The sequence below is a fragment of the Simochromis diagramma genome, unplaced genomic scaffold (genome assembly GCF_900408965.1).
Source record: "Simochromis diagramma unplaced genomic scaffold, fSimDia1.1 OVJJ01000293.1, whole genome shotgun sequence".
Taxonomy (NCBI): Eukaryota; Metazoa; Chordata; class Actinopteri; order Cichliformes; family Cichlidae; genus Simochromis; species Simochromis diagramma.
Genome location: NW_024386801.1, coordinates 3,413,073 through 3,437,722, shown reverse-complemented (window position 1 = coordinate 3,437,722; position 24,650 = coordinate 3,413,073). Strand labels below are relative to the sequence as shown.

Here is a 24,650-nt window from a genome sequence, read left to right as displayed (position 1 = left end):
AGAAGGTGTGCTAGAGGCTACAGAAGCTACACTCCACAAAGACAAGCAGTCGCTCATTCCCATGAAAGGCATGTTTTTCAGGAGCACCAGGGTGACCACCGCACACTGACTCGGGGGTGAAGAGATAAAGTAACGACCTCCAACCTTTTTCCCACTTCGGATTTAAATGTATCACATTACATCAAGCAGCAAGCTTTGGAGCATGAGGCTGCATGTGGGTGTCTGAGAGGCTCAGACAAGCTGGAGGTGGAGAGGAAGCAAGAGAAAAAGGGAGGAAAAGATGGGGAAATAATGAGTGGCAGGCTTAAAGAAACAACTTCTACTCTCAACTACAGTCATGCTCACACTAAGTAAGCCTTCAAGAGCAAGAGAGACAAATGTTTGGGAGGGGGGAAGAGCAGGAAAATGGATGATGAGATTCTAAAACAGAGAAGCAAACACATGTGCCGTTAGCTAGCAGCGCTACAATGCCACAAATGTCTTTTTCTGTTTCAACTTTTTTTTTCAAACCATGCTTTCTGGCCACACCTGCTCGATCGAACATGAGGGTAGCTGGAGCCATCGCACAAGTCCACCCCGGGGTGCCACCAGCACACGGGAGACAACACAGAACAAAGATAAAGTGTACAGCCAGCGCACCTTAGCGCTTTTCAACTGCAGGTGCTCGTTCAACAGCAAGCACACACACACAGATAAAGGATCAGATTCAATGGTTAATCACAGCAGGAGGCGGTGGGAAATAACATGGCGACGTATCCAGTTGCTGAAAAGGTCAAAAGAGGAACGAAAAGACAAAAAGACCAAACCAAGATAAGAGACAGGAAGGAATCAAATACAGGGAACTATGAGTCATTCAAATAACTGCAGACATTACAAAAGATGTTAAGATTAAAATAAGCTGAATAAGCTTAAGCTCTCAGCAGGAGAAGGGGAATTGTCATCCTGCATCTATCATTAAGGGAAACATAAGCATTAAATCAGGCTGAGAAGCACCCACTCCAGTCATGCACATTCCAGCTGCTGTCATCGTGACTCTTTCCTGTGTCCTCTCACCTTCCTCATCCTCTTCAGTCCTGGCTGCCTCTCTCGAATACATGGCCCTCCGCAGGTTTTTTCTCTCTAGGTCTGTCATACTCTCTGCCACAGTTTCCTGAAGGAGAGATCAACAATGAACTTATTTCAGCATAAAAACACCCAGGTAATCTAACTTTCATTCCAGACAGAGACGGCGTGTCTGTCTCACCTGGATCTACAAAAGAAAGTGTTCAAATTACACAAATTAAAGATTCTTGGCGCTGATTAAAAGATAACATTTTGCTTTTGCAGTCATTAATCACCTTCTCAAACTCCTGATCCTGTCTGTTCATGAGGGTTTTCCACTGCTCAAAGAGTTCAGGTTCAGAGTTTTGGATGTCCTTCAGAGTCCCCTCAGTCTGGATGGTGCCATCTTTCATGGCAATAATCTAATAATAGCCACACACACAAAAGAAGATAGAAAAAATATGATCTGTATTTAGCTGAGACTCAATCTCTATTTGCTTTGGGATCTTTGAGAGATAAAGTGCGTCATAAATGAGACAATAAAATGTCTTTATCGTCCATTATATACCAGCCATCCCAGACGGACAGTCTTATTAACTATTAAGCAGTTCTTACCCAATCTGCATGTGGTAAATATTGCAGTTTGTGTGTGACCAGCACCACGGTCCTCTTCTCTTCTCTCAGGAGCTTCAGGATGCCATCCTGCATCAGATGGTCACTCAGGTGGATGTCCAAAGCAGAAAATGGATCATCCTACATATGTAGAGAAGTTCAGAGGAAAACAAACCAATACATCTCCTGAAAACATGATTCAGATGGTGAATATACATACATATATGCCCACTGTTAAGTTGTTGCTAGGCCAACATCATAGTTATATTATATATAATTAAGTTTTTGAGTAAACGTGAGAAGTTATTATGTAATGAAATGAAAATGACAGAATGCTTTCATAAGGTGTTGTAGGCAGATAAAGAAAAAAACAAAACAGACATCAGCTTATTTTAGGCTGTTGTTTGCTGGTTGCCAGGTAACCTGATGGCATCATCATATAACATGCGAAACAGAAGTTTTGTGAATATAAATTAGATGTTACTGTAAGGATGTGATCACAAGGTGTTATAGATGTATACATACTATAAATGGGGATGTGTTAGGATGTGTTACACTACAATATTTAATATTAATTTAAATATTAATTCAAAAATGCTGAGCAGGGTGGCTGTGGCTCAGGGTATCGGGTAAGTTATCCACAAGCTAAAAGGTCAAAGTGTCCTTGAACAAGATACTGAACACTACATTCCCCCCAGTCATGAGTCGTGAGCACACAGAAAGTCATTGTGGTGTCTCTCCTGTTTCTTCAACTTCTATTTTTTTAATATTTGAAGGATTAATTGAGGAGATTTTGAGATTGATGTCATATAAAGTTATTTCTATTTAATGGCAGGGAATGTTTTTTAAACCTTCTGCTCTGGGCTTCTTAGAGTGTGTAGCTATTTATGTCACACAGGGAGGCATCAGAAAGAGAATCACAAGCACTGTCAGGTAGTGCTACAGAAACAGTTTCTCAATGAATACTGATCAATCACAGGTGCAGCCTGAGAAGCCATCCGTTTAAGCTGTTCAGTTATTTCTGTGTGCAGTCTCACCAGAAAGACAACGTTGGTCTGCTGGTACATGGCTCTGGCCACGCTGATTCGCTGTTTCTGTCCACCTGATAGGATGATGCCCTGCATCGGAGGACAGCAAAATGTTATCTCACAGAGGCTTCAACACAAAGATGAATTAACAATATCCAGAAATACGTGCGGCTCTTTTCCTTAGAGGAGCAAAGGAGACTAGGGTTTATTTCCTGCATTACTGGTGCATGAAGAAATCCAACATGACAGCGCTCTAGATGAACAGGGTCAGTCTAGTTTCCTGATACGCAAACATCAAAATCTTGCTACACAGTAACGATGACAAATGATTCTGCAATAAAACGAGCCACAGTGGGAGCTACAGCCAGACAGAAACTCATAAATGTTACTGTGATACTGACCCGTTCCCCGATCTCTGTCTGGTCTCCCTGTGGAAGAATGTCAATGTCAGGCTGAAGCGAGCAGGCCTCGATGACAGCTTTGTATCTGCCGGGCAGAAACAGAGACAGAATACAGATGAGGGCAGAGAGCAGCTGCTAATACCAGCCAGAGGGAAACTACAGCCCTGCTCATTATTATCTCTTGGGCCATTGATTCACATTCACATACATGTAACCTATGGGACTGTGTTATGTATGTATGTATATATATATATAGCAGCTTCTCTGGTTCATCTTAAAAGGTTTTACCCTAAAGGGTTCGATCAGAGACGCTTCAACGCCACAAAGACTAAACAGGCGATACAAGAATTTCTTTACTGTCTATTTAAGATAACCCACACAGTGTAAAACGTAAGCCACACATAGTTTGACATGACAGTTTGTCAGTCACTCAACTACTGAAGTAACAAGAAAGTTATGACCTAAAAATATTGTCGTTGTCCAGAAAATACCAAAAAACTCTCCTCTAATATCTCTGGGAAGTTTAGATAATGCACAGACTTCTTCTATAGTCTTTTTAAGGTAATATTATTAAAGAAGATGCTTAGATGTCTGCTTTTTAAATTAAAAACAAAACAGATTAGCTCATGGTTTATATTTGTGGATACACAGGGACAAATTGTGGGCTTTTTCCAAATGCAGGAATTCAACTGTTTTGCAGCACAATGTTGAATCAAAGACTGAGTTTAGTGTTTGGGGTCTATGTCAGGGTGGAGAAATACATACTCTCTGCTTAGTGAATATCCAAACTTATATATTAGCTAGGTAGGTGATAAAGTGTTCTGTTTATGTTTCTTTGGCATTTGCTAATAGCCATAGAATTGGAGCAGAGCTTTGGAGGAACTGTATCACTTGAACCAACTGTTGCACAAGCATAAGAAAATGTGATACAATAACGGACACAGCAGGTTACAACAGCCTTGATTAAACAGCTTGGAAATTCATGGAAAGACCTGCTGCAGCCCGGTGGTAATCCAGATTTTGCTGGATAAAACAGACAGCGCAGCAGGACAGCGGCGATAGAGCGAGACTGGAGACTGTTTTATTGAACATCTCCACAGCAACAAAGCACAGTAGTCCATTAAACCTGTTTAACAAAAACAGTCCAAACAGTCCACGATGCCATAAATGCATTCGACCTTTGAGAAATACCATTTGTTGTGTGGATGAAAGCGGCATGCGTGTATCTAGACTGTCCCTCCACAGGCGTTTTCAACAGCGAGCAAAACTGGAGACACGCTGCATCACAACACAAGAGGCACAAAGAACCACACACCTTCAGCAACAAAACACCCTGGCTTGAGGTGTTTCAGTGTCAAGGCTGCTTATGTGAAGAGTTCATAACAGAACTATTGACTATTCACATCCAATTTACTACAGTTGCTGGAGGGAGCAGAAGTGCTGTTGGCTCTAATTTGGCTAAACTGCTCGACTTGACTGAGAGTAGATCCCCTTGTTATAATGAACAACTCTGGATGTTATTTTTAACATTGTTGTGATTGCACGTGTCACAACAGCACAGTGACAACAATTTGAATTTCAGTAGAGCTCATACACTGGTTACTTATGGTATGACATGTTCTGCACATCCACGGACACACAAAAAGGAAAACAAAGACAAAAATCATCTAAACAAGAGTGTGAAAACCACAAAGCTGCAAAAGTGCAAAAGTCTGTGCAGCCCCTCATTTCTTTGCAGGTGCCAGACTTCATGATAGTTCTTTAAAGTCTTTAAAGGTCTTTAAAGGTTATTCAAAGTTTATCTATGGGCATTCAACCACTTAATAATGACCTACGAATTATTCAAGCAAAAAAAGGCACCTAACTCCAGGCAGGCAGTAGTGTTAACAAGTAGTGTTGTGTCTATACGTAACAGAAAACTGTTCATGGTCCTGGGTTTTTATTTTGGACTCGTGTTCTTGTTCTAAATTATTTAGTCTCGAGTATAGTTCTTGCTCGTACGCCTGTTTCTACTGTTTTGTTTGACTGTATTAGTTCCCCTCCCTGTCCAGTCTGTCCTAGTCTCTTCTCTGTGTTTCATACCTCCTGTACGAAGTCATTGCCTGACTGTCTTCTGTCTCAGTGGTTGTCTGGCGTCCCTGTCTTGTCAAGTTATAAGTTATAGTCCTGGGCTCTGTGTTAGTTGCCTTCTGTTTTATTTTGACAGTCCTTGTCTTCTTGTTTTCTGTGCATCAGGTTCAGTTTTGCTTCTTCTGTCTGTCTTAGATTCTGTTTAGCTGTGCTCCCATGTTTGTCCACTCTGCCCTAATCTCCTCCTGTGTATATGTTGTCCGTGTCTCCCTTTGTTCTTTGTCGGGTCCTCCCTCGTGCTGCGTGAGCCTCCATCCCTCAGTTCCTACCCTGCTCTGTTACCTGTGTCTGCTTTTGTTTTCTTCACCTTATTGCCAGCAAAATAAAAGCTGAGATTTCGAGTTTAATTCCGTTTGAGTCTAGCATTCTGGGTCCATTGCCTGCTTGCCACACTCCCTATCCTATGACAAAAACTGGGTATAAAAAATGCTGGTGTGAACGATCCAGTTATACCAAACATACATATGCCAGCAGCGCGCGGCACCCCAACCAACAGCGGCATCCACTGAAAAGCGTGAGTGAACAGATATACTCATCATACCTTTGTTTTTTTAAACAGTGCAATAAAAGTATGAGGTCTTACCTTGATTTTATCATGGGCATCTCAAAAGTGATGTTCTCCACCACTGTGGCGTTCAGCAGCCAGGCCTTCTGGGAAGCGTAGGCCACAGGACCTCTCTTCCTACCGGAGATTTAAGACACAAGCAGGCTTAAAGCAGGGTCAAACAAACACAATAATATCTCTATGTTTACATTTTACCTCTTAATGAGTGTATAGTTTCACACATGGGTGAAGGTTAAAAATCTATTTAACCTCTGGGATCATTAACGACCTTCCGTATTTGTGGAGTCAATATGTAACCGAGGGTCTGGGGCAAGTATATAAGCAGTGGGAATAGCTAGTTCTTGAGGGTGATCAATAAAGACAGAAAACAGAACGTAACAGAATAAAGTTACATTGAAACCAAGCACACCATTGTTTTTCTTGTGACATTACCAATAAGTTTGATGTGTCACATGACCCTCTTCCTATTGAAAAAACAAAAGTTGTATCCAAGATGGCCGACTTCTAAATGGCCACCATGGCCACCGCCCATCTTGAGGAGTTTGCCCCCTCACATATACTGATGTGCCACAAACAGGATTTTAATATCACCAACCATTCCCATGTTATTACGGTGTATCCATATAAATGGCCCACGCTGTAGATAACCACCCACAGATACATCTCTAATGGCTCTGCTGTTATTGGTGATGCATCTCCATGGAGACTGCGCTCACCTGATGTCTCCTTCACCTGCTGCGTCTTTGTCTGTGGGACTGTGGAGAAAATACCAAACACACGGCACTCATTAGAGACACGCCCAAATAATTAAACAGGCATTGTTCCCCCAGAAATAAACAGTCTGTTGACTCCACCAAATTCCTGTAATGATTAACAAAAACCAAACACACTCACTAACCCGCGTACTCTTCCCTCACTATGGCAATCATGTCACTGCCACCCCAACACAAACAGGCCAACCACTGCCCTACATGAGCAAGTCTATCATTAGCGGTGATCTGATGCTTCCTAAAATAACGCCCACGCCCTCTTAATTTTTCTTCCTGTAATTTGCTGAACTGGAAATCAGCATCACCCCGTTTGGATTGTGGTGCCTGCAGTTCTCTGAGAATCTGATTCCTCCGCCTGAGATTAGTACGTCAGCACTAAGTCTGCGGCTGGTGTATGGATGTGTGTGGCCATTCACTGGTACCTTATTCATTTTGTTTCTCATGGTTAGATGCTGCTAACAATAAAAAAGTGAGGTAAACTGAGTGAAGAAGAAAAAAAAAGGCCGGTGTGTACCTGTGAACTCAGGTCTGAGCCAGGAATCAAACTACCAACCTTCTGATTGGTAAGCTTTAAAATACTTTTAAATTGCCTTAATAACTTCACTGGGCAGTAATCTATTATTTAACGCAACTGAATCTGTTTCCAGTCACTGGGGCAATCTAGCTAAACTAGATTATTCCTATTTAAACAAAGATGAGATGTGTGTTGCCTCAGGTCTTTGCTTCTTGCCCTCCTACCCATAAAACATCATGCTACCATTAGACACACACATAGCAAAGAGTTACGTGTTCAGTCAGCAGAAACAGAGGCATCAGTTAATGACGAAACACCAGCTTTCAAAAGTAAACACAACACAAATACTTGAAATATGGAAGCTTCATTGTGTGTACATGTAGGTCCAGAGTGAGAAAGCAGTGAAAGGAAAGCTGAGTCACAAATAGAAACAATCAGCCACAGCGTGCTATGATAAGGCTTCCATGTGTGTTAGCTAAAGCAGTGACAACTCTGAACTGTCAACAGAGCTCTATTTATAATCCTGATTTATACTGCACACTATTGTTGCTGTGAAAATAGTTCACACAGTAACCAGCACAGTCTGTCCGAGCACTTTAAGGCCTTAATAAAAATACACGATGATTTTAGCTTTCTGCTTGCAACACTTACCTCTCATCCCCTTCAGACTCCAGGTTTGGCAGACTGTAAATAATAGAAAAATATATATATATGTTACTAGTTCGTAATTGTAAAACTGCTTTTATTAAAGACCAAGGGAAAGTTGGTAATTATGGCTCTTTATTATTACATTTATTGTCATTTGAAACTCCCACAAGCTCTTTCTCATGTAACAAAATGCACAGACATTCACAGCCCTAACCCTAACATTTATTAGGATGTGATTGGCTGTTTTTGGCTTTGCACATGCTCAGTTGATGCTGCGGTGTATTTTTAGGTTTGACAAGTTGACACCTCAAACACTCGTCCTGAGAAGGTGACTCCGATCCCATCTGAGGACAACCGGAGAGATTTACTCAAAGTTTACTGCAGCAGCATTACGTCAGCCAGAGGGCACAGCTGTTAGGAAGGCCGACTGATATTTAAAGGCTCACACATGGTGCACACTCACACGCAAGCACGGCTGTGTAAAAGCAACTAGAAGCAAACAGGGGCAACAAATTTATGTGGCAAGTCAAAATGCAAATTTAGTTTACTTGGTAAATATCTAAACATGTTTTTTTCCTCCTAAAAGCAAACATGTTTATTTTTGAGCAAGTTCATTACTCCTTTAGTTTCTTTAATATAAAAATGGTGGCCAAAAAGCCAATAATTTAGAGCGGAGCAACTAACATGAAGTGATTTGTACACTTGGGCAAGGTGCGGACACTGTGCATCTACATAATACAAGGTTGCTATGGTTACTATACTGCAAAAACAAATGGAAGATGATGTTCTCATTAAAAGTTTCCTTCATTGTGAGACCTAAACTGAGAAGTTTGAAAAACACAGAATGTATTAAAAAAAAATAAAGCTAACAATGGGCATGACAACCCACGTCATCCCGAGCTTACTGTCAAACAAGCAATCAGCCATGATCATGCACTTCCACCACTGTTCTCATCTTTGTGGAGGAGTAACCTAATCACACCAAATCACCTGATGACACTTAACAAAGACGGAAGCTTGAGGGTGTTGTTTTTCCTGCAGCTGGAACCACGATGGAGCTGATGACTTACAGGTTTTATCCCTGATTGAGCTGAAAGAGATTTTCAATCAACATTTTGAAGGACCCAAGGTTATGTCAGTTTATAAGAAGTCACACTTGACGCTTTCTATCAGCAGCAAGAAACTGAAATCTAATCTTTAAAGCTAGGCTGAGTGTCGATCTTACGTGCTGCACAATGATGTTTAATATTTAGTATTTACAGTTATATTCCCATATATCATCGTGATGTTGTTTATTCTATTGCTCTCGTTTTCTTCTGCTTGTTTTCTTTTTTCATTCTCAACAGGTGAAATTAAAAAAGTATCTACTGTTATCTACTGTTAGCTAGTTTATTGTGATGGTGTTGTTTTTATTATGTTGCTCTTTGTTGTTTGTTTTCTCTTCTGGTTTTTTTTATCTCCATACAGGTGATCCAGGTGTTTTGTTTGTTTTTCTTTTTTTTTCTTCCCCCCTTTCTCACCGTCTCGTCTCCCTTCTATTTTTCTTTCTCTCCCTCTCTTTCTTTCATTCTTTCTCCCTGTCCTATCCCCCAGTCATGTCTGTCCCGTCTTTAAAAAACGAAAATAAAATAAATACATAATTATAATAAAGGTCAATCAAATGGACCAATATGGCAAGGCCATGATGATCCACTTGGTAAAGTATATCCGCTTGGCATCTTTCTTGGCCTTCAGACAACAATTCTGACGGCTAAAGATCCAAACGGGACAGGCACAAAAAAAAAAAAGCTAGGCTGAGTGATTCACCAACACTTTCTAATTTAAAGTGTTTATTTCTGATTGACGGTGACTCAGATAACGCAGACAACATGCAGACAATGCAAACAGACAATAAACGCAATGCACACATTATACAAAACAATCATTATGCTATGTGCATAAAGTACAAGTGCAAACAGCACTGCACCATGTGTGATTAATAAGTGCTGATTCTGGTCAGCTTTTAATGGCATGTATCTGAACATTTTTCCCCGCTGCATGCCGTAGTGCAGGCTGTGGAGGATTTGTCAGGATTTACCTGGTGTCTTTAATGGCCCAGTCACACTAGAGGAAAAATAGGTTGGCAACATTTGTGAGACCACGAAAAAACTAGTGATCGGCATCGGATTGCATTGAATTGTTTTGCTGTCTGGGGCCAATTGCAAGTAGTTGTAAAACCAGCTGATTGCTCAGAGGTCAAGCATACAGCACGCTCAGTCTGCAGGTGACCAAGTTTCATTACAAGTTGATTGCACATGGTTGCAGTCATTTTGGTTGTGCTGTAGCCACCAGTTGCTATGTGCCTAAAGAAAATAAAAACTGCAAAGTGTGTAGTAAACCATCATGAATTCTTAAGTTTTCTTCAGCTTCATAATTTAAAGCAGTCTACAACCTTTACATTTCAGTGATCCTCCACAGTAAAGTGCACTTTTCATCCGATAATTCTAAAACAAGAGTAAGTCACTGTCCTGCTGCAGTTAATTACTTCAACAGGTAAGTTTTAAGGTTGCAACCTTCCTGTCTAATAGCTGAACTCTGGGTGTAGTGCACACGTGATAAGAGACCTTCGGCATTTTGACTGAATATCGAGGTCAAGATGCAAATAGTCATGTACTTTAACATAAGAGAAGCCCCAGATGTCCCCCTGCTCTGTGCCATATTTGGATCAGGAGAGTTGAAGAGGACTACAGGTGCCAGAGGGAGCAGGTGGGGTGTTTGTGTGTGTGGTTTCCCACCAATGGATGAGATTAATTAAGTTTTTATCAATGCAGTCACCCTTAATAGGAAAGATGCCACCCTCTGGGACCTCTAATCCAACAGGTTCCATTTAATTACAATATTATCAGACTTTATTAAAATCAAGTACCCCTGCGAAGTCAGACTAGAGCTTGACTCCTTTCTAATGATTCTGAGGTACAGTCCCAGTCCCTGCAATGTCACATACATCTACAGCTCAGAAAAAGCAACGTTGATTTAAAAATAAAACCAGATGCTTTCCCCCCAAAGGTTAAAGAGGTTCAGTTTCAATCTGTAAGCCAAGGTGAACAAGAAATCATTAAAAAGCTCAGAAAAAAAACATAACTTCTATGAACAGAGGGGTCCTCAATCTAACACAGAGCTTCACAACAGCTGTTCAATGGCCCCTTTTTTTCCAGGTGACTAGAATAGGTTTTCAGTGCTTGATGAAACAAACACATGGAGCATGGTGAGCTCAGACAAGGTATCGCAGTCATAAACACCATCAGCCGGTCAGTAACAGCTGACTATGAATCACCAATTACCACCAAGTCAATGAGACTGTCTTTATATATCTGACAAGCTCACATGCTCACGCGTCTGATTAGTCATGTGTTCGGCCCCTGCCAGGCACAAGCTGCTCTCATTTAATCTGCATGTTTATGTGTGTTTCTTAGCAATACAGTGCATGCTGCTGACTCAAAAACATTGCATGACAAAAACGGCAAAACCAGAGAAAACAGAGGAAGAAACTACTCAGGTTGTGTGTCTGCATACTTCAGCAATGCAAAGTCTAACTGACAGCCTTTTAGTCTCCCAGGGATAGATGATAACTTAGACGCTCGAGCACTTGGCGTGCCTGAAGTTCATTCCAATTTAATATCAGAGGGAGTGCCAGCACAACCCTGGCATCAACACAGCAGAAGTGTGTGTTTGGCTGCCAGAGACATTGTGACAATCAAGTAGAACAGCCTAGACTTTGGTGACAAATGGAGACTGATAGCAGCGCCATCCTCGGTAGGTGACGAGACATTCAGATGCAGAAAACGAAGGCTAATGGCTCCCAGAATGCATCTGGCACGATGTGAGGATTCACTTTGCATTGTGCTATTTTAAATTCAGTCTACTTTTAAAGACCCACTGAGTTTTGTTTGGCTGAAATCTAAGAGTGGAAAGCCACATCTGCAGCAGGACCTTAAAAAAAGACTCAGAAGGCACCAAAAAGGAGAACTGGGTCACTAAATGAACTCAATCCAAAAAATAAGTAAACAAGAAAAAGTTTATAGTTTGTCCAGAACGAGCAGCATTGTTAAATGTTAATATGAATGATGTATTAATAATAAATACACTGTATTCAAACTATTAATCAAAATAATCCAGATTATAATGAAAAAAGTATTTCATCTATTTAAATCTGTCAAACTGAGATGAGACTATAACAGCATAGGGTAGTTTTACACCACAGCCTGTCCAGTGCATTACAATGCATTCATTAGCACAGTGGTTTTTACATCTGGGGCTCTGAATCACTCAAAGGGTAGCAAAATGAATCTGAAGAGTCACATAATCGCTGTTTTTCTTCAAATTTATCGTACAATATGAGAAATATAATTTTATTCTTGAATGGACGGATCACTTTACTTGTAACAGATACACAGTATGCAGTGAAATAGAGTAAATTTAGCTCAGTTTCTATGTCTTTTCAAAGCTTTTGGCATTTCCTTTGTTTTTACTAACCACATGGTGAATACCACTTTATTATTATTTAACCAAAATCTTCAATTAACAGACTTTATTTGTTGAAATGATGATCTAATTTACAGAGTTATGAGGAAATTCTGCCTCAGCTCAAAAGCCAAATCTGGTCTGAAATGTAAAAACAAACAAACAAACATTTGTCCAGATAAATTAATTCAACCTAAATAAAAAAAAGCCAGATGTCAGAAAACTGGAGGAAGTGAGCTGATAAGTGCTAAAAAGGCATACCCAGGTGTCATTAGGAGGTGGGCTTCTGGCCTGCAGCCACAGCAAACCAGTTGGGATTTTCAACCAAAAGCAGCCAACTGAATCTAGGTCAGTGCTGCATAAAAGGATGCCCACATTCTTCCACAATGTTTCTCCCAACCATAAAAAAGAAAGCTGCCATATCAGCTCATTTCACTGACCTACAAATCCGTTTATGTTATACTGCTGTGTCATGGAAACAGAGTACTTGTAAGTCTGATTTTGTTGGTAATTGCCCTGTCAGCAGCATGTAATTAATAGCTGTGCAAAAACACATAAATAAAAGAACAAAGGTGCCCATGACAGACCAATTATCAGAGAGGTTTGGAAAACCATATGTCAGAAAATAACGCAGGCTGAGGATGGAGAAGGAAACGTGGCGCGACATCAGCTGGAGTGGTTCAGGTCCCTATAGGTAGCAGATTTCTTGGAATTAACCTTTAACCTCTGGGCTGAATTTGATTCCATAGAATGAAGTGTATGAGATGCAGCAGTGACAAGTGTTTCCCTGGTGGTGCATTTGTCTTTTTTCCTTGTAATTGAATGGATGGGTGAGGTGATCGATGTACTGGGGTGACTGCTATTAAGCACTATCATGCTAATGAGATCAGCACTGTTCTCAAGAAGAATCATAATCTCAACAAAGAAAATTTAATCACTTCCATTGTTCTTCCAGTGTCCTACAGTTTAAAGAAGAATTGCAATTCTGTTTACTTTTAATCAACTTTCAGCCTCAAAGATTCCCTGCAGATCGATGTGGTGCACATCAGTCTCTCAGACTGATAAAGCAACAATATCTGCACTTCTTCAGACCCACAAAGAGAGATCAGAATCACATTTCACAACTGATTATCGCACACTTTTGCAAGCACCAAATAATAAGTAAAAGAAATATAGCTGACCTGTTCCAGGTGACAATTCCAGACACTCTCTGCATTTCTCCCAGCGCTGCCAGTAACAAAGAGGATTTCCCACAACCCACCTGGCCCACAATCATCGTCAGCTTACCTGAGAGATTTCATGAAGATGAGGCAACAGTACTGTGAGTGAATGAGCACGTGAAACAACTGGATAGAGAAACAAGCGAAGCAGGGGCAGACAGACTGTACATGGCACTGCTTGATGCTCACCAAAGGGAATTTTGATGTCCACATTTGAAAGCGTTGGTGCTCCATCGACCCAGGTGAAATAGCCATTTGATATCTGAAAAGATGCACAGGCACATGCGGTAAAAACATCAAACAAAGAATAATTTTTCTCTCTTTGTAAGCGCGCAATCCTTCTCAAAATGGTGCATACGTATGTGAGGCTATAAAGTAACTGCTGCCTAATTCTTATTCATGTCATGCTGGTGTTGTTTACTTGCTTCCAGAATATTTTGGTGACATACAGAGAATGAATTATGCAGGCAAAGAATTGCATGGCATGTGTCAAAATGCTCAGATTTCCTACAAGCTGTAGTGCCTTTTCACTGTGCAATACTTTTTGTTAATATCCAGTGGTGCAATAGACTCACAATACTTGAAACTTGAAATGTGCAATTCCCTTGTACTCTTATTCCTGTTTATTCTATTTATCCCTTTTGCATACTCTGTATTTATATATGTCTCTGTAGTTATATATGTGTATATATGGTATAACCGAATTTCCCGGAGGAACCCACCTGAGGGATTAATAAAGTTTCATCTAATCTAATATAATCTAATTATTGAAAATCCCGCTTACAGTAACCCAGATAGTAATATGTGGATGACAGCAAATGCAAATCTCACGCAATTCAGTGCAAATGTAGAAACTGTGTTAAAAAAAAAACAACACCAAAATATTTTTACAAGTTTACTTAAAATCTGATAAGTGGTGTCCAAAACATCATGCACGATGTACAGACTGTGCTGTGATGATGACATTTCAAGCTAATTGGTTCAGCTTTGAAACGGTTTTGAAGAGCAGTGATGCTCCGCTCTGAAGACTTTGATCTCGTAGGGATGGGGAGTGTGATAAATAACATACCACATCTCATATTTGGGTGAATATGGATACAAATTAAACAGTATATACAAATAAAAATCAGGAACATGTTAGTATACTACTAAACCAAAATAAAATCTAAAACAACACTCCTACATGAGCTGGTGAAAATGTTAAAAAAAAAAAAAAAGACCCTGCAGGGAATGAGTATTCACTTCCTAACAAATGCTAAACATAAATTCCCAAATTCAGTTAAAGTAACAATAATAAATGTCTGATAAACGTTGGGCTCCTGGGTATCTCAACTCATATCTACCTCACCTGCAGCCCAGTCTGGAGGCTCATTGGTCTCTCTGACTGTCTCTCTCACCTTGATGCAGATATCTTGATCTACATCCTGAAAGGGTCCATCGCCTTCGTGGTTCCCCTCTGAGCCATAGTTTTTCCAGTCATCCCGCGCGGGGCGCTTCCGATTCACCACCTTCAGGGGCTGGAAAAATCGGGATAAAGAGGAGGAGGAGCAGGACAAAGGGAAAGGTTTAGAGGATGACTAAAGGAGGATTGTATAACATGCAGCACAAAGGACAAAGAGGTAACGGTGAGGAAGGCGGTAAGGTAGAGGATGAAAATGTTCAAAGGAGTCACTTTGAAAGAGATTTTATCCGCTTTGTTTTCTAAAATCAAGCCCTTACCACAGCCTGGTACCGATTTTGGTTGTGATTGCTGGAGCCAGTGGGTAACGTTGCTTTGGGCTCCTGCTCGTCTCCGATCTCATCGCTCGAAAAAAACTCGCTGAGCTTCTGAACGCTGCAAATAAAACAGAGGACAGAAAAGCAATGAAGCAATAAATAATAAAATAAAATATGCATCATAAATAAAATTAACAGGCTGTTATTAATATAGCCAACATAAAGCATCATAATAAATTCTCATAATAAAAGCCCGGCTCAAGTGACGTGGCATTTAAATTAGTTCACTTTCATTCATGTGAAGATAACTGCTGTTTAGTGTCACATCTTTCATTTGCCCATGCTGACTGGCTAATCAATGAAACACGGTTCACTAAGGATGAGCTTTATCAGCTGGTCTGCCTCTGTCACACACACCCACATATCTCTGCATCACCTTCACTTTACTCCTTCTCCTTGATGAATAAATTACAAAATCAGTGCCAAATAAAAAGAGCTGAAACTTGTTATATCCTATTTTCTTCATTTATGTCTTTAAGTTCTCCAGAGATTAAACGCCTGGTATAGATGAGAAAAGTATACGCCCAAATCTACGGCATTAAAATGAGAAGATCACAAGAAAAACATACCTCCAAAATCAACTGGATTATGTAATGAGAATGACTCAAGATTCATTCACATGTTCAGTCCAAAAGTCTAAAAAATGCATTTCTGTTTCTTTACAGTATATTGCTACGATCAAATCCTCTCTTTCCTCTCAAAGAAACATTTTCTCATGTTGAGTGAAGATAAGCTGAGGTGTTAAATCGAAATTTTACCCCCTTGTTGTTGATTAAGTGTGTGAGATAGCACAGTCCCAAAATAGAAACCTCAAAGGATCCCAAACTGCTCGACTTAAAATGTTTTACCGCTGCTAAACCCAGCACACAATGAGTGCTGAGAACACATATTTAAATTACAGCTGCAGATCACAGGGAGGGTAAATCTGAATTTATTCTTTCTAAGAATCTTAAATATGAGATGTAACAGTCATTTTATTGCTTGGCATTTGTTTCACCATGCATGTAAAAATTTGAACTCAACACCATCACAAGTACGATGGCTTATAGCAAGCTGTTTCTGCAGCTAAATCTCCACTGCTTCTCCTCTCCAAGCACATTGCTTTAAGAAGCCCGCGTCTGCCATGCCGCGAACAGCTGCCCACGACGAGGTGGGTGGCTATATCGTCAGAAAACGTCTGAAAATACGATCCCTCTGAAATCAGAAAGGGGTTCTAACATTACCGTACAGTTAAGAGGGTGAGTTTCAATCTATAATCTACTACATTTAACAAGTAACCAGGCTGCCGACACCGTTGTAGGAGGCCGTTTAAAGGAAAAGAAACGTGTCCTGTTGTGGCAATTTCATCCATCCATCACACATAATTCACAATTACTGCTAAGAGCTACAGACTGAGATGATGGGATTCAACGTGCCTTATTACCTGAAGGGTGCTAACGAGAAGAGCTCTGCTTCGCTGATTTTATGAGACATCCCCAGAGGATTGTTTTAATTAGTAAACGCCTTCATATTTGAATTTGATAATGATCTGACAGCTTATGTTTACAAAAGACATGCCTAACCAGGGTGGTTCAGTTCCATCCCTGTAGTGACGGTTGGAGTCGTCTCAAAGTGCTTTGAATTGTAAGGTAAAGATCCCACAGTCTTACAGAGGGACCAGCTGAGGAGTGCAGGAAAGAGAGAGTACACACACCAACAACACAAAACATAAACTAACACCTTTTCGGATTTTATTATTTATAGGTCAGATTTGTAGGGGGAGCCCTGCTTTTGTGCAATCGGTAGCCTATCAAGACATCTGCAGACATGTGGCACATTTTCTCAGAAGATAAAGGTATAAAATAGCTTGATCATATCTATTCTAATTACCCTGCACAGATACAGCATGAAACAATCAGTTTCATCACCCAATACAATAAGAAAAGCAGCCAGAAGGATCGGAGATCTGAGTTGTGATAGCGGAGTAGCTGCTCTGCACCACCCTAATGACAACCGATGTTACGATTGGCAAACTAATTGAAATTGGTGAGATTAATAAACATTAGTGTCAGAGACCAGTTGACTGAAGTAACTGAGGAGTGAGGGTTTTTGTTACACGAGAAAAGGCTGATCTAACAAGCTGATCCATCCACTGCGGGTAAAGGTCAAGGGCTTCATCTAATCGAGCCGCTTTTCGTGACTTTGCTCAGTCTGTTGTTGTAGTTTAAGTCTCCTGCCGCACGACTGTCTTCATAAATGTTATTTGTCCAAACACGGCTTTCTTTCTCACCTAACCAGGGCCTTGACAGTGGAGCGCACCACGCTGGAGAGGAGGAAGAGGGGTGTGACCAGGATGTGAAAAAGGGACAGAGAGGCAAAGGCCACAGCTGGTGACAGATCAGCGTCCTCTGAGATGTGGACGTGAACCACAAATGTCTGCAGGTTCAGAAGGAGCACATAATGGGAAAAGTTAGTCTCATAATAACAATTTACATCCTTTAATTGATAACCTTTTGGCTGCCAGTCAGACTTGCATCATCTTGTTAAGAGTCTGAAGATTAAATCAAATGATAGATGAGGCGTTTGTCTCCATGTGTCCTTCACAGTCATCCTGTTCCTTGGTATCAGTCTGACTTTTCTCATTTGTCATCACTCAAGTCTACATCCATGAAGAACTTCAGAAAGTCCTCCACTGTCTCAGTGTGAAACGTCACTGGACAGTCAGACTACTTGGCACTGTCTCTGCTCTACCCTTCACACTGGGAACAAGACAACAAGATAAACGTCCCAGCTAACTTAAGCATAATGATTATTACATTTTAAATTAAACTTACCGTCAACACAGCTGCTATAGGAATAGCCGCATTCATGAAAACTGAAAGAAAATAAGAAAATCACAAAAGCTGTAAGAGAATTAAACATTTTTTGACATTTTTTTTTTGACCTTATATCATTTTTTGCTCAGATGTTGTGTTGAAAAATCACATAACTGATACTGAACATCTCTTTTGTTCATGGCTGGAATTTAATTTCCTCCCAGCAGCAGGTGCATACAAGCTAATCAATCAAGGTAATGAATTCAAGTCTTGTAAAAACTTTTCTCCTGTCCATCATTTTCTAATTTTCTGTCACTCTCTAATATAAGATAATATTTAAAAGTGGCATGTTGTCCGGATATAAACAGATGAAAACACTTAATTGTCATAAAAATGCTTTGCTTCATAAATCTTTCCTGAGTCGTCTGTCAGTGAGGAAATGATACTGCTTCTTCCCTCCTCTACAACAATCGGCAACTATTGATTTTAGATTTAGGACTCAGCCTGTTATAGGACTGTTCATCTAAGCGTGTAGGAGAAAAGAGGATGGACAATGAGAGAAAAATAAATGACTATCAAGTAGAGATGGCACGATACCACTTTTTTATGTCCGATACCGATACCGATATCATAAATTTGGATATCTGCCGATACCGATATGAATCCGATATAGTGTTTTTTAATCAACAAAACTGTATTTTAAATATCTTGCTGCATTTTGTATAAGTTCATACTCAAGTTTAAAACAACAACTACACTAAAGCTATTCTGTTATACCTGTATGCAAAAAAAAATATTTCATAGTTCAGCAATACTGATCAATCTGATAAACTTAAACCTACCCCATCCTCCCTATTCTGGTATTTTAAAGAGTACTTAGCATAAATATTAAGCAACCTAACTAATAGGGTTCCAACTCCCAGCAACAATAAAAATAAATAAATAAAAAATAGGGAACCACCCCTCACGCTCCACCTCATGATGCTTAATCGACGTAATCAACCTTAATTTGATGCAGTGTGAAAAAAAAATGCACAGAAATCAATTATTTCTCAAGAAATATTAAATAGATTCAACATCTTTCTTCAACAAAATTGCAGACTGCACAGATGGTACCTTCCCAAAGGAAAAAGTACTATAGCTTACTAGGGTATATTAGACTTAACAGTTACTATATGCAGTAATGGACTTCTATACATTTTACATCAGATTAAAACTTTGGGTGTAAGATTCAGATAAATATTAAATAATTAAAAGCGAGACATTTTAAATGAGAATAAGAAAGAAAAGTATGTCTTTGTGCCCCCTTTTCCCTGTTAATGCCCTATCGGCCCCCCTGGCTAAACTTTGCTAGATCCACCCCTGCACAGTTACCAGCGTCAGCTACGTAGAAAAAGATCCTGGAGTAGAAAGTAATATTAAATAAATTCTAACAACAGCTGATCAAGCTTAAACGTGCTGCTGTTGTTCAGCCGCTGGTTTCCTCTTTCTGGTGCAAAGTGGGCCAAAAGCAAACAAGAGAGACGGAGTCGCGACAGAAAAGCCGATCAGCTGATCGTTAAGCAGTTTCATGATTGAAGTAGCAGCAAGAGAGAGCGAGAGGCAGTCGCTCGTTAAGCTTAATGCAGGAATGCTTTACAAACATTCAGAGATGGACTTACACACTTTCTTTACTTCTCTCGGGATAACTTTGTCGGAGATGAAATGCCGGGTTGCTAGCGAAGCTCCAAATGCTATCCAGACCACCGACAGGTCCCGCATGCCACAGCCGCTCTATCACGTGATGCATACTGCTCAGATGTGCTAACGTTCTGAGGTGAGTTACGGCGTGTTGCAAGTTTTGTGAGGTGCTTTCGTGATATTTAATGGATCGGATTACATTTTTTATTTTTCTCCGATATCCGATCCAGTAATTTAGGTCAGTATCGGACCGATACCGATACGTAATATCGGATCGGTCCATCTCTACTATCAAGTAATAATGTTGAGCACTGTAACAATAATCCAGGCTAGCCTTCAGCACTGGTTTTTATCACATCTAGTTACTTTTAGAGTTTCAGTAGACTAATTTTAAATATTGACTGGAACCTGTGGGGCTAAAACATGAACTTAGATTCAGATTTTTCAGTCTGAAGATTTTCCATCTTTTCTGTTATACTATGTGAAAGTTTTAAGCCAAAAACATGTGCAAACATACATGGAAATACACATGCATAAGGCAAAAACAATGTCTGCAACGAGCTTCAAAGTCAGTATTTGGCATGACCGTCACTTTTCTTCGTCACAGCCTGAACTCTCTTTCTTATAATTCCTTCAAGTAGTGTTCAGGAATCGTTCTCCAGGCTTTTTGAAGGACTTTCAAAGCTCTTCTTTGTATGTTGGTTGCCTTTTGTTCATTTCTGTCAAGATGATCCTCCTGATAGGCTCTGGGGAGGCTACTGCATGTCTGGTAGTGTTACAGTGTGCATTTTTGTTGCCAGTCAGATGCTTTCCAGATGGTATTGGATGGTGGATATGTTTCTGAGATAATAATTATATCAGTTTTGACAAGATCCCAAGATCACTGTAAACACTTATGGTTGCACTGCTCTCCTTAGTTACTCCATAAGATACGTTGCATACATGTGCAGACGCAAACCATGGCAGAATCTCAACACTGTATTTTACAGATGGCTGCAGACACTCTCTGTTGTACCTCTCTCCTTCTCTGTCTATTCTGTTGACAATTTCATCATATGACCTGTTGCCACTGATTTTAAATCCAGTTCTTGTGTAATTTGTCATACCTCAGCCTTTCCTTCCTGGTTCTCCTCCCTAACAATGCCTTTTTGACAGCTTCCATTTCTAAGGAGGCTTCACAGAAGAGAAGATCAACTGAATGATGAATGTCTCAGGTCTTTGCAGGATGTTTTTTTTTCCTGTAGTTTGCGATTATGACTTTCCAGCCACTTTTTAAGAACATATTTGGTTAAAAATAAAAATGTATGGTTGTCATTTTTCCAGGAACTAATAGGTCAGGGTTAAATAACTTACAAAAAAACAGTTTCTTTGAAAATGGTCATGTATAAAAACTGGACTAAAATAATGAGTGAAAAAACAGCAAAGCTCTTTTAGCAACTCTGAAAGAGCTTCGGGAAACCTGGAGGACTGTTGCTTACCACCACTTTAAAAACTTTACAGGGAAATCAGACTACTTGGAAGCCAAAAATTCAAAATAAGGAGGCTGGCTGATGACTTTTGCACGGTACTGTTTATATACTGCTTCAGTAGTAAAACCAAAGTTTTAAACAGCAGGGTCAGCATTTGTAATCCAGTCTGAAAAGTTCCGTCTGCAGATTGGTCCAAACACTTTGTTTCAGTCTCGGATCTTTGATCTGTCATGTCAGTGACACACATCTGGCTGTGAACACAGAAGCTCAAGCTGCTTACTGATCAAGTCTTATGTTTAAGAAGAAAGCGGAGTTAAAGGCAGGAAGGGGGCAGCATAAGTTAAATATTGGACTATTGAGAAATCTGAATCATACAAAACTACTCTAAAAGAGTCCAGGAATCAAGTCAAATATCATTAGTGGGAGGGGACCAAAGGAACTTACTGGATATGGATGTGTAAAGAGCAAAGGCCTGCAGGCTGGTGAGCTCTTTAACCCTGGTCTCCTCCACACTGTCACAGAAGATGTGCTCCCAAGCATACAGTTTCAGCAGCTTGATGCCCCGCAGCAGTTCGTTGGTCTTCTTCAGGCGCTCACTGGAATATTCCTGATAAAGGCACATTTGATTACCTAACCTCAATCCAGCACATCAAGGCACAGCAGCGATACCAAGGACTGACAAAAACACTGTAATCATATTTGTCTGGTTGTATTAAATGTATCTTTGGAGCAGATAGGCCTGAGGTAAGGAGGGTTTGTGGAAAGTGGCTGTCCTCATTCCCCAAGGAGACGATAGCTGTTATTTTGAGGTGCTGCTATAAAAACAACATTTTCTAAATTGCATTCTAAAAAACATTCACTCTGACCAAGTGGCAATCATGTGCAGTTGGTTATAAAAAGGTCAGAAGATTACCATCCATTTATTTTTTTAAATATATTAGCTTAAATGACACACACGGCCATCCTCAGATGCAAACATGACCAAAACTAGAAACAAATAGTTACATAGTTATACATCTTTTAAAAAAGAAAGAAAGAAAGGCCCATGGTAGCACTCACCAGGGTGCTTTTCTGTGTTTGGGATAGCTTTGTGGCCACAAAGTATTGTACAGGAGCTAACACAGCAATGACGGTCGCTCCAATCAAGGCACTGATTCCCAAGAGGTAGTAGAGCAGGATCACTCCCACAACAATCTGAGCAGGGAAGAAAAAAAACATTAAGCAGGAGATGAAAACAAGATTTCCACAGAGGTAGTTTTCATTCACACAACACTCCCCACTGACAATTACAAAATCCATATGAATTTACCGCAGAGCTTTCTGTGAAGTGGTGACCTTATAGTAGGTCAGCTTATAGCAAACCTCCCACCTAATATCCAGTGAATACAAAGATAGAAACGAGTCACCGGAGAGTAGGTGAGTGATTGGTTTTCTCTTTATTCTTTATAAAGGCCTAGAAAGGTGTCAGCTGTATAAACCACCAGCCCCCACACAGTTTCTGTCAGCTCCTCACATCAATCACACATAACTGGGGCTAAGCAGCCAAGCTATACACATCTGTGAGGTTTCCACTATTTTATATGCATCTTTTTTTTATATATATCTTGCATCACCTTCTGCCTTTGCAGCTCCCTAAGGACTGCAGCATTGTTTAAAAAAAGGAACCAAATCTGCTCTTTGCAATTGCACATGCTGCAAGCATCATCTCACATAGATGTTAAATGAGAAGGAAATAGACAAACTTCAACAAAAAGAGCTTTGATTAGCTCATCCTGAGTCATAACCGATCCTGTCACAACAGGTACTTTGGCTTGTCATAGCAGGAAAAGCAAAGGTGTAATTATTAATATTTTAAAAAAGACTTAATTCCGTTCAGGTTCCTGTTATTGTACATGCTGGTTCACTGCTATTGCTCACTGGGACACCTGATGGACCAGAGCCATTGTTAACATAACCACAATGCCAAGAATGGCCTTTCTGTATCACGAATAAAAGACTGATATCTCTGGTTGCTTAAAGCAACACGGTGAGTTTTAAAGCATTCGTCATTTTGTTTTGTCTTTTTTCTACCTGCCTATAAAAGATATTTTGCAGGACAAACACAGATGTAAGAAATAAAACAACTGATGCCTGAATTCAGACTTTGGGATTGTGGTACTAGGTCCCATCTCTGTCTTTTCTACCATGACTAAAAAAATGCTGGATAGCCTCACAGCAGAAACATAGTATTGAAATAATTGTATCTGTTATGTGAGGCATCAGCGGGGCTGATAAAATATTAAAATGTTAGTGCAGTCACTAAACTGAAACACAGAGAAATGCAGAGGTAACTAGATCATGTGAAAAAGGTAAAGAGCTGTCACGTCTGAGATGAGTATTGAACTTCATCCATCTCATCAGTGCAGCAGGCAGTGGAGAGCAAACGCCTGACAAGTGGGAACGGCCAGTGAATACAAATGCTGCTTTAGTCTCCGAGATACTCACAGAATACTTTTTACTTTTGTTCATTTTAGCAGTTTTTCATTTAGTGTTTGACGTGGTTGTCGAGCAAATTATAAAACTAAAAATGAAACAAGGCACAAACACTAGACAGGGATTTACTATATATGCACGTGTAATGTGCGAGAGGTTTTATGTTAATGAGCATTAATCAGGTAGTATTTATATTGTATTTGAGTAGTATCTTTCATCGTTTTAGTATTTTAAAATTAAAAATTGCTTTAAGCTCAATTCTTGGAGCTTAAAGAAATTAGCTTGAAAAAGGAAAAACAGTATTTTCTGCTGCAATGAGATAAGAATACATTTATTTGTGCCAACAAAGGCTTAAACAAGCCCAAACAGAAGCCTGTAATTGTACATCTCCAAAGGAGTGACACTCACTAGACCTATGGCAAAAACTCATTTTTTATAAATGTTTTTTTCAAGTGTAATTAAATGTTTTCACATTTCTATTTAATGCAAAAACACCTTTTTCATCTGATATGGGTGATATGGGCCAGATGGAAGAAAAATGACATAAAAAATTTGTTACACAGGGCCTTGAGAAAGAACAGGTGGGAGGATGAACCAGGATAAACCATGAGTTTTTGCAGGCATTCTGTGACACAAGAAAACTACCTGATCTCCAGGTTTTGCTGAAATTGTATTTTTATCATAAACAGTTGTCATATTGAAATCTAATTTATCCCAATGGTATAAAAGTAAACACGCTGAATAACAGTGCTGCTTGTCATAAATTATGACAACAATAGAGCCACATAAATAACAGGAGGCAGAGCAGTCACAGGGATCACCTGAGCTGTGACCATGGTTACAATGACACTGAGTCCCTCGTAGTAAAGACAACATTAAAGGGTCACTCTGGAGCTTTGGACCTCTAGTTCTTGTTTTGTTTATGGACAACTAGATATACAGTCATCCTGAAGGTTTCAAACAGGAGTCGGGTGAAAAATGCTAGCAGGTACACATGGTGTAAACAGGATTCCACAATAAATCTGTTTT

The 24,650-nt window shown here is 39.9% G+C and overlaps 1 protein-coding gene across 3 annotated transcripts in view; it reads right to left on the bottom strand.

Annotated features, from left to right (window-relative positions):
• abcc8 (ATP-binding cassette, sub-family C (CFTR/MRP), member 8) overlaps positions 1-24,650 on the bottom strand; it is a 56,831-nt gene that overhangs the window by 12,508 nt on the left and 19,673 nt on the right. For all 3 annotated transcript variants that reach the window (XM_040025170.1, XM_040025169.1, XM_040025171.1), the window contains exons 10-25: positions 22,209-22,343; positions 21,594-21,756; positions 18,019-18,059; positions 17,475-17,620; positions 15,149-15,263; positions 14,827-14,946; positions 13,619-13,691; positions 13,391-13,496; positions 7,713-7,745; positions 6,494-6,532; positions 5,796-5,894; positions 3,083-3,167; positions 2,691-2,771; positions 1,657-1,794; positions 1,338-1,463; positions 1,054-1,150 (exon numbers count right to left, since the gene is read on the bottom strand). In XM_040025170.1, the coding sequence (XP_039881104.1) occupies positions 1,054-1,150; positions 1,338-1,463; positions 1,657-1,794; positions 2,691-2,771; positions 3,083-3,167; positions 5,796-5,894; positions 6,494-6,532; positions 7,713-7,745; positions 13,391-13,496; positions 13,619-13,691; positions 14,827-14,946; positions 15,149-15,263; positions 17,475-17,620; positions 18,019-18,059; positions 21,594-21,756; positions 22,209-22,343 (1,597 nt within the window). The remainder of the gene's footprint in view (positions 1-1,053; positions 1,151-1,337; positions 1,464-1,656; positions 1,795-2,690; positions 2,772-3,082; positions 3,168-5,795; positions 5,895-6,493; positions 6,533-7,712; positions 7,746-13,390; positions 13,497-13,618; positions 13,692-14,826; positions 14,947-15,148; positions 15,264-17,474; positions 17,621-18,018; positions 18,060-21,593; positions 21,757-22,208; positions 22,344-24,650) is intronic.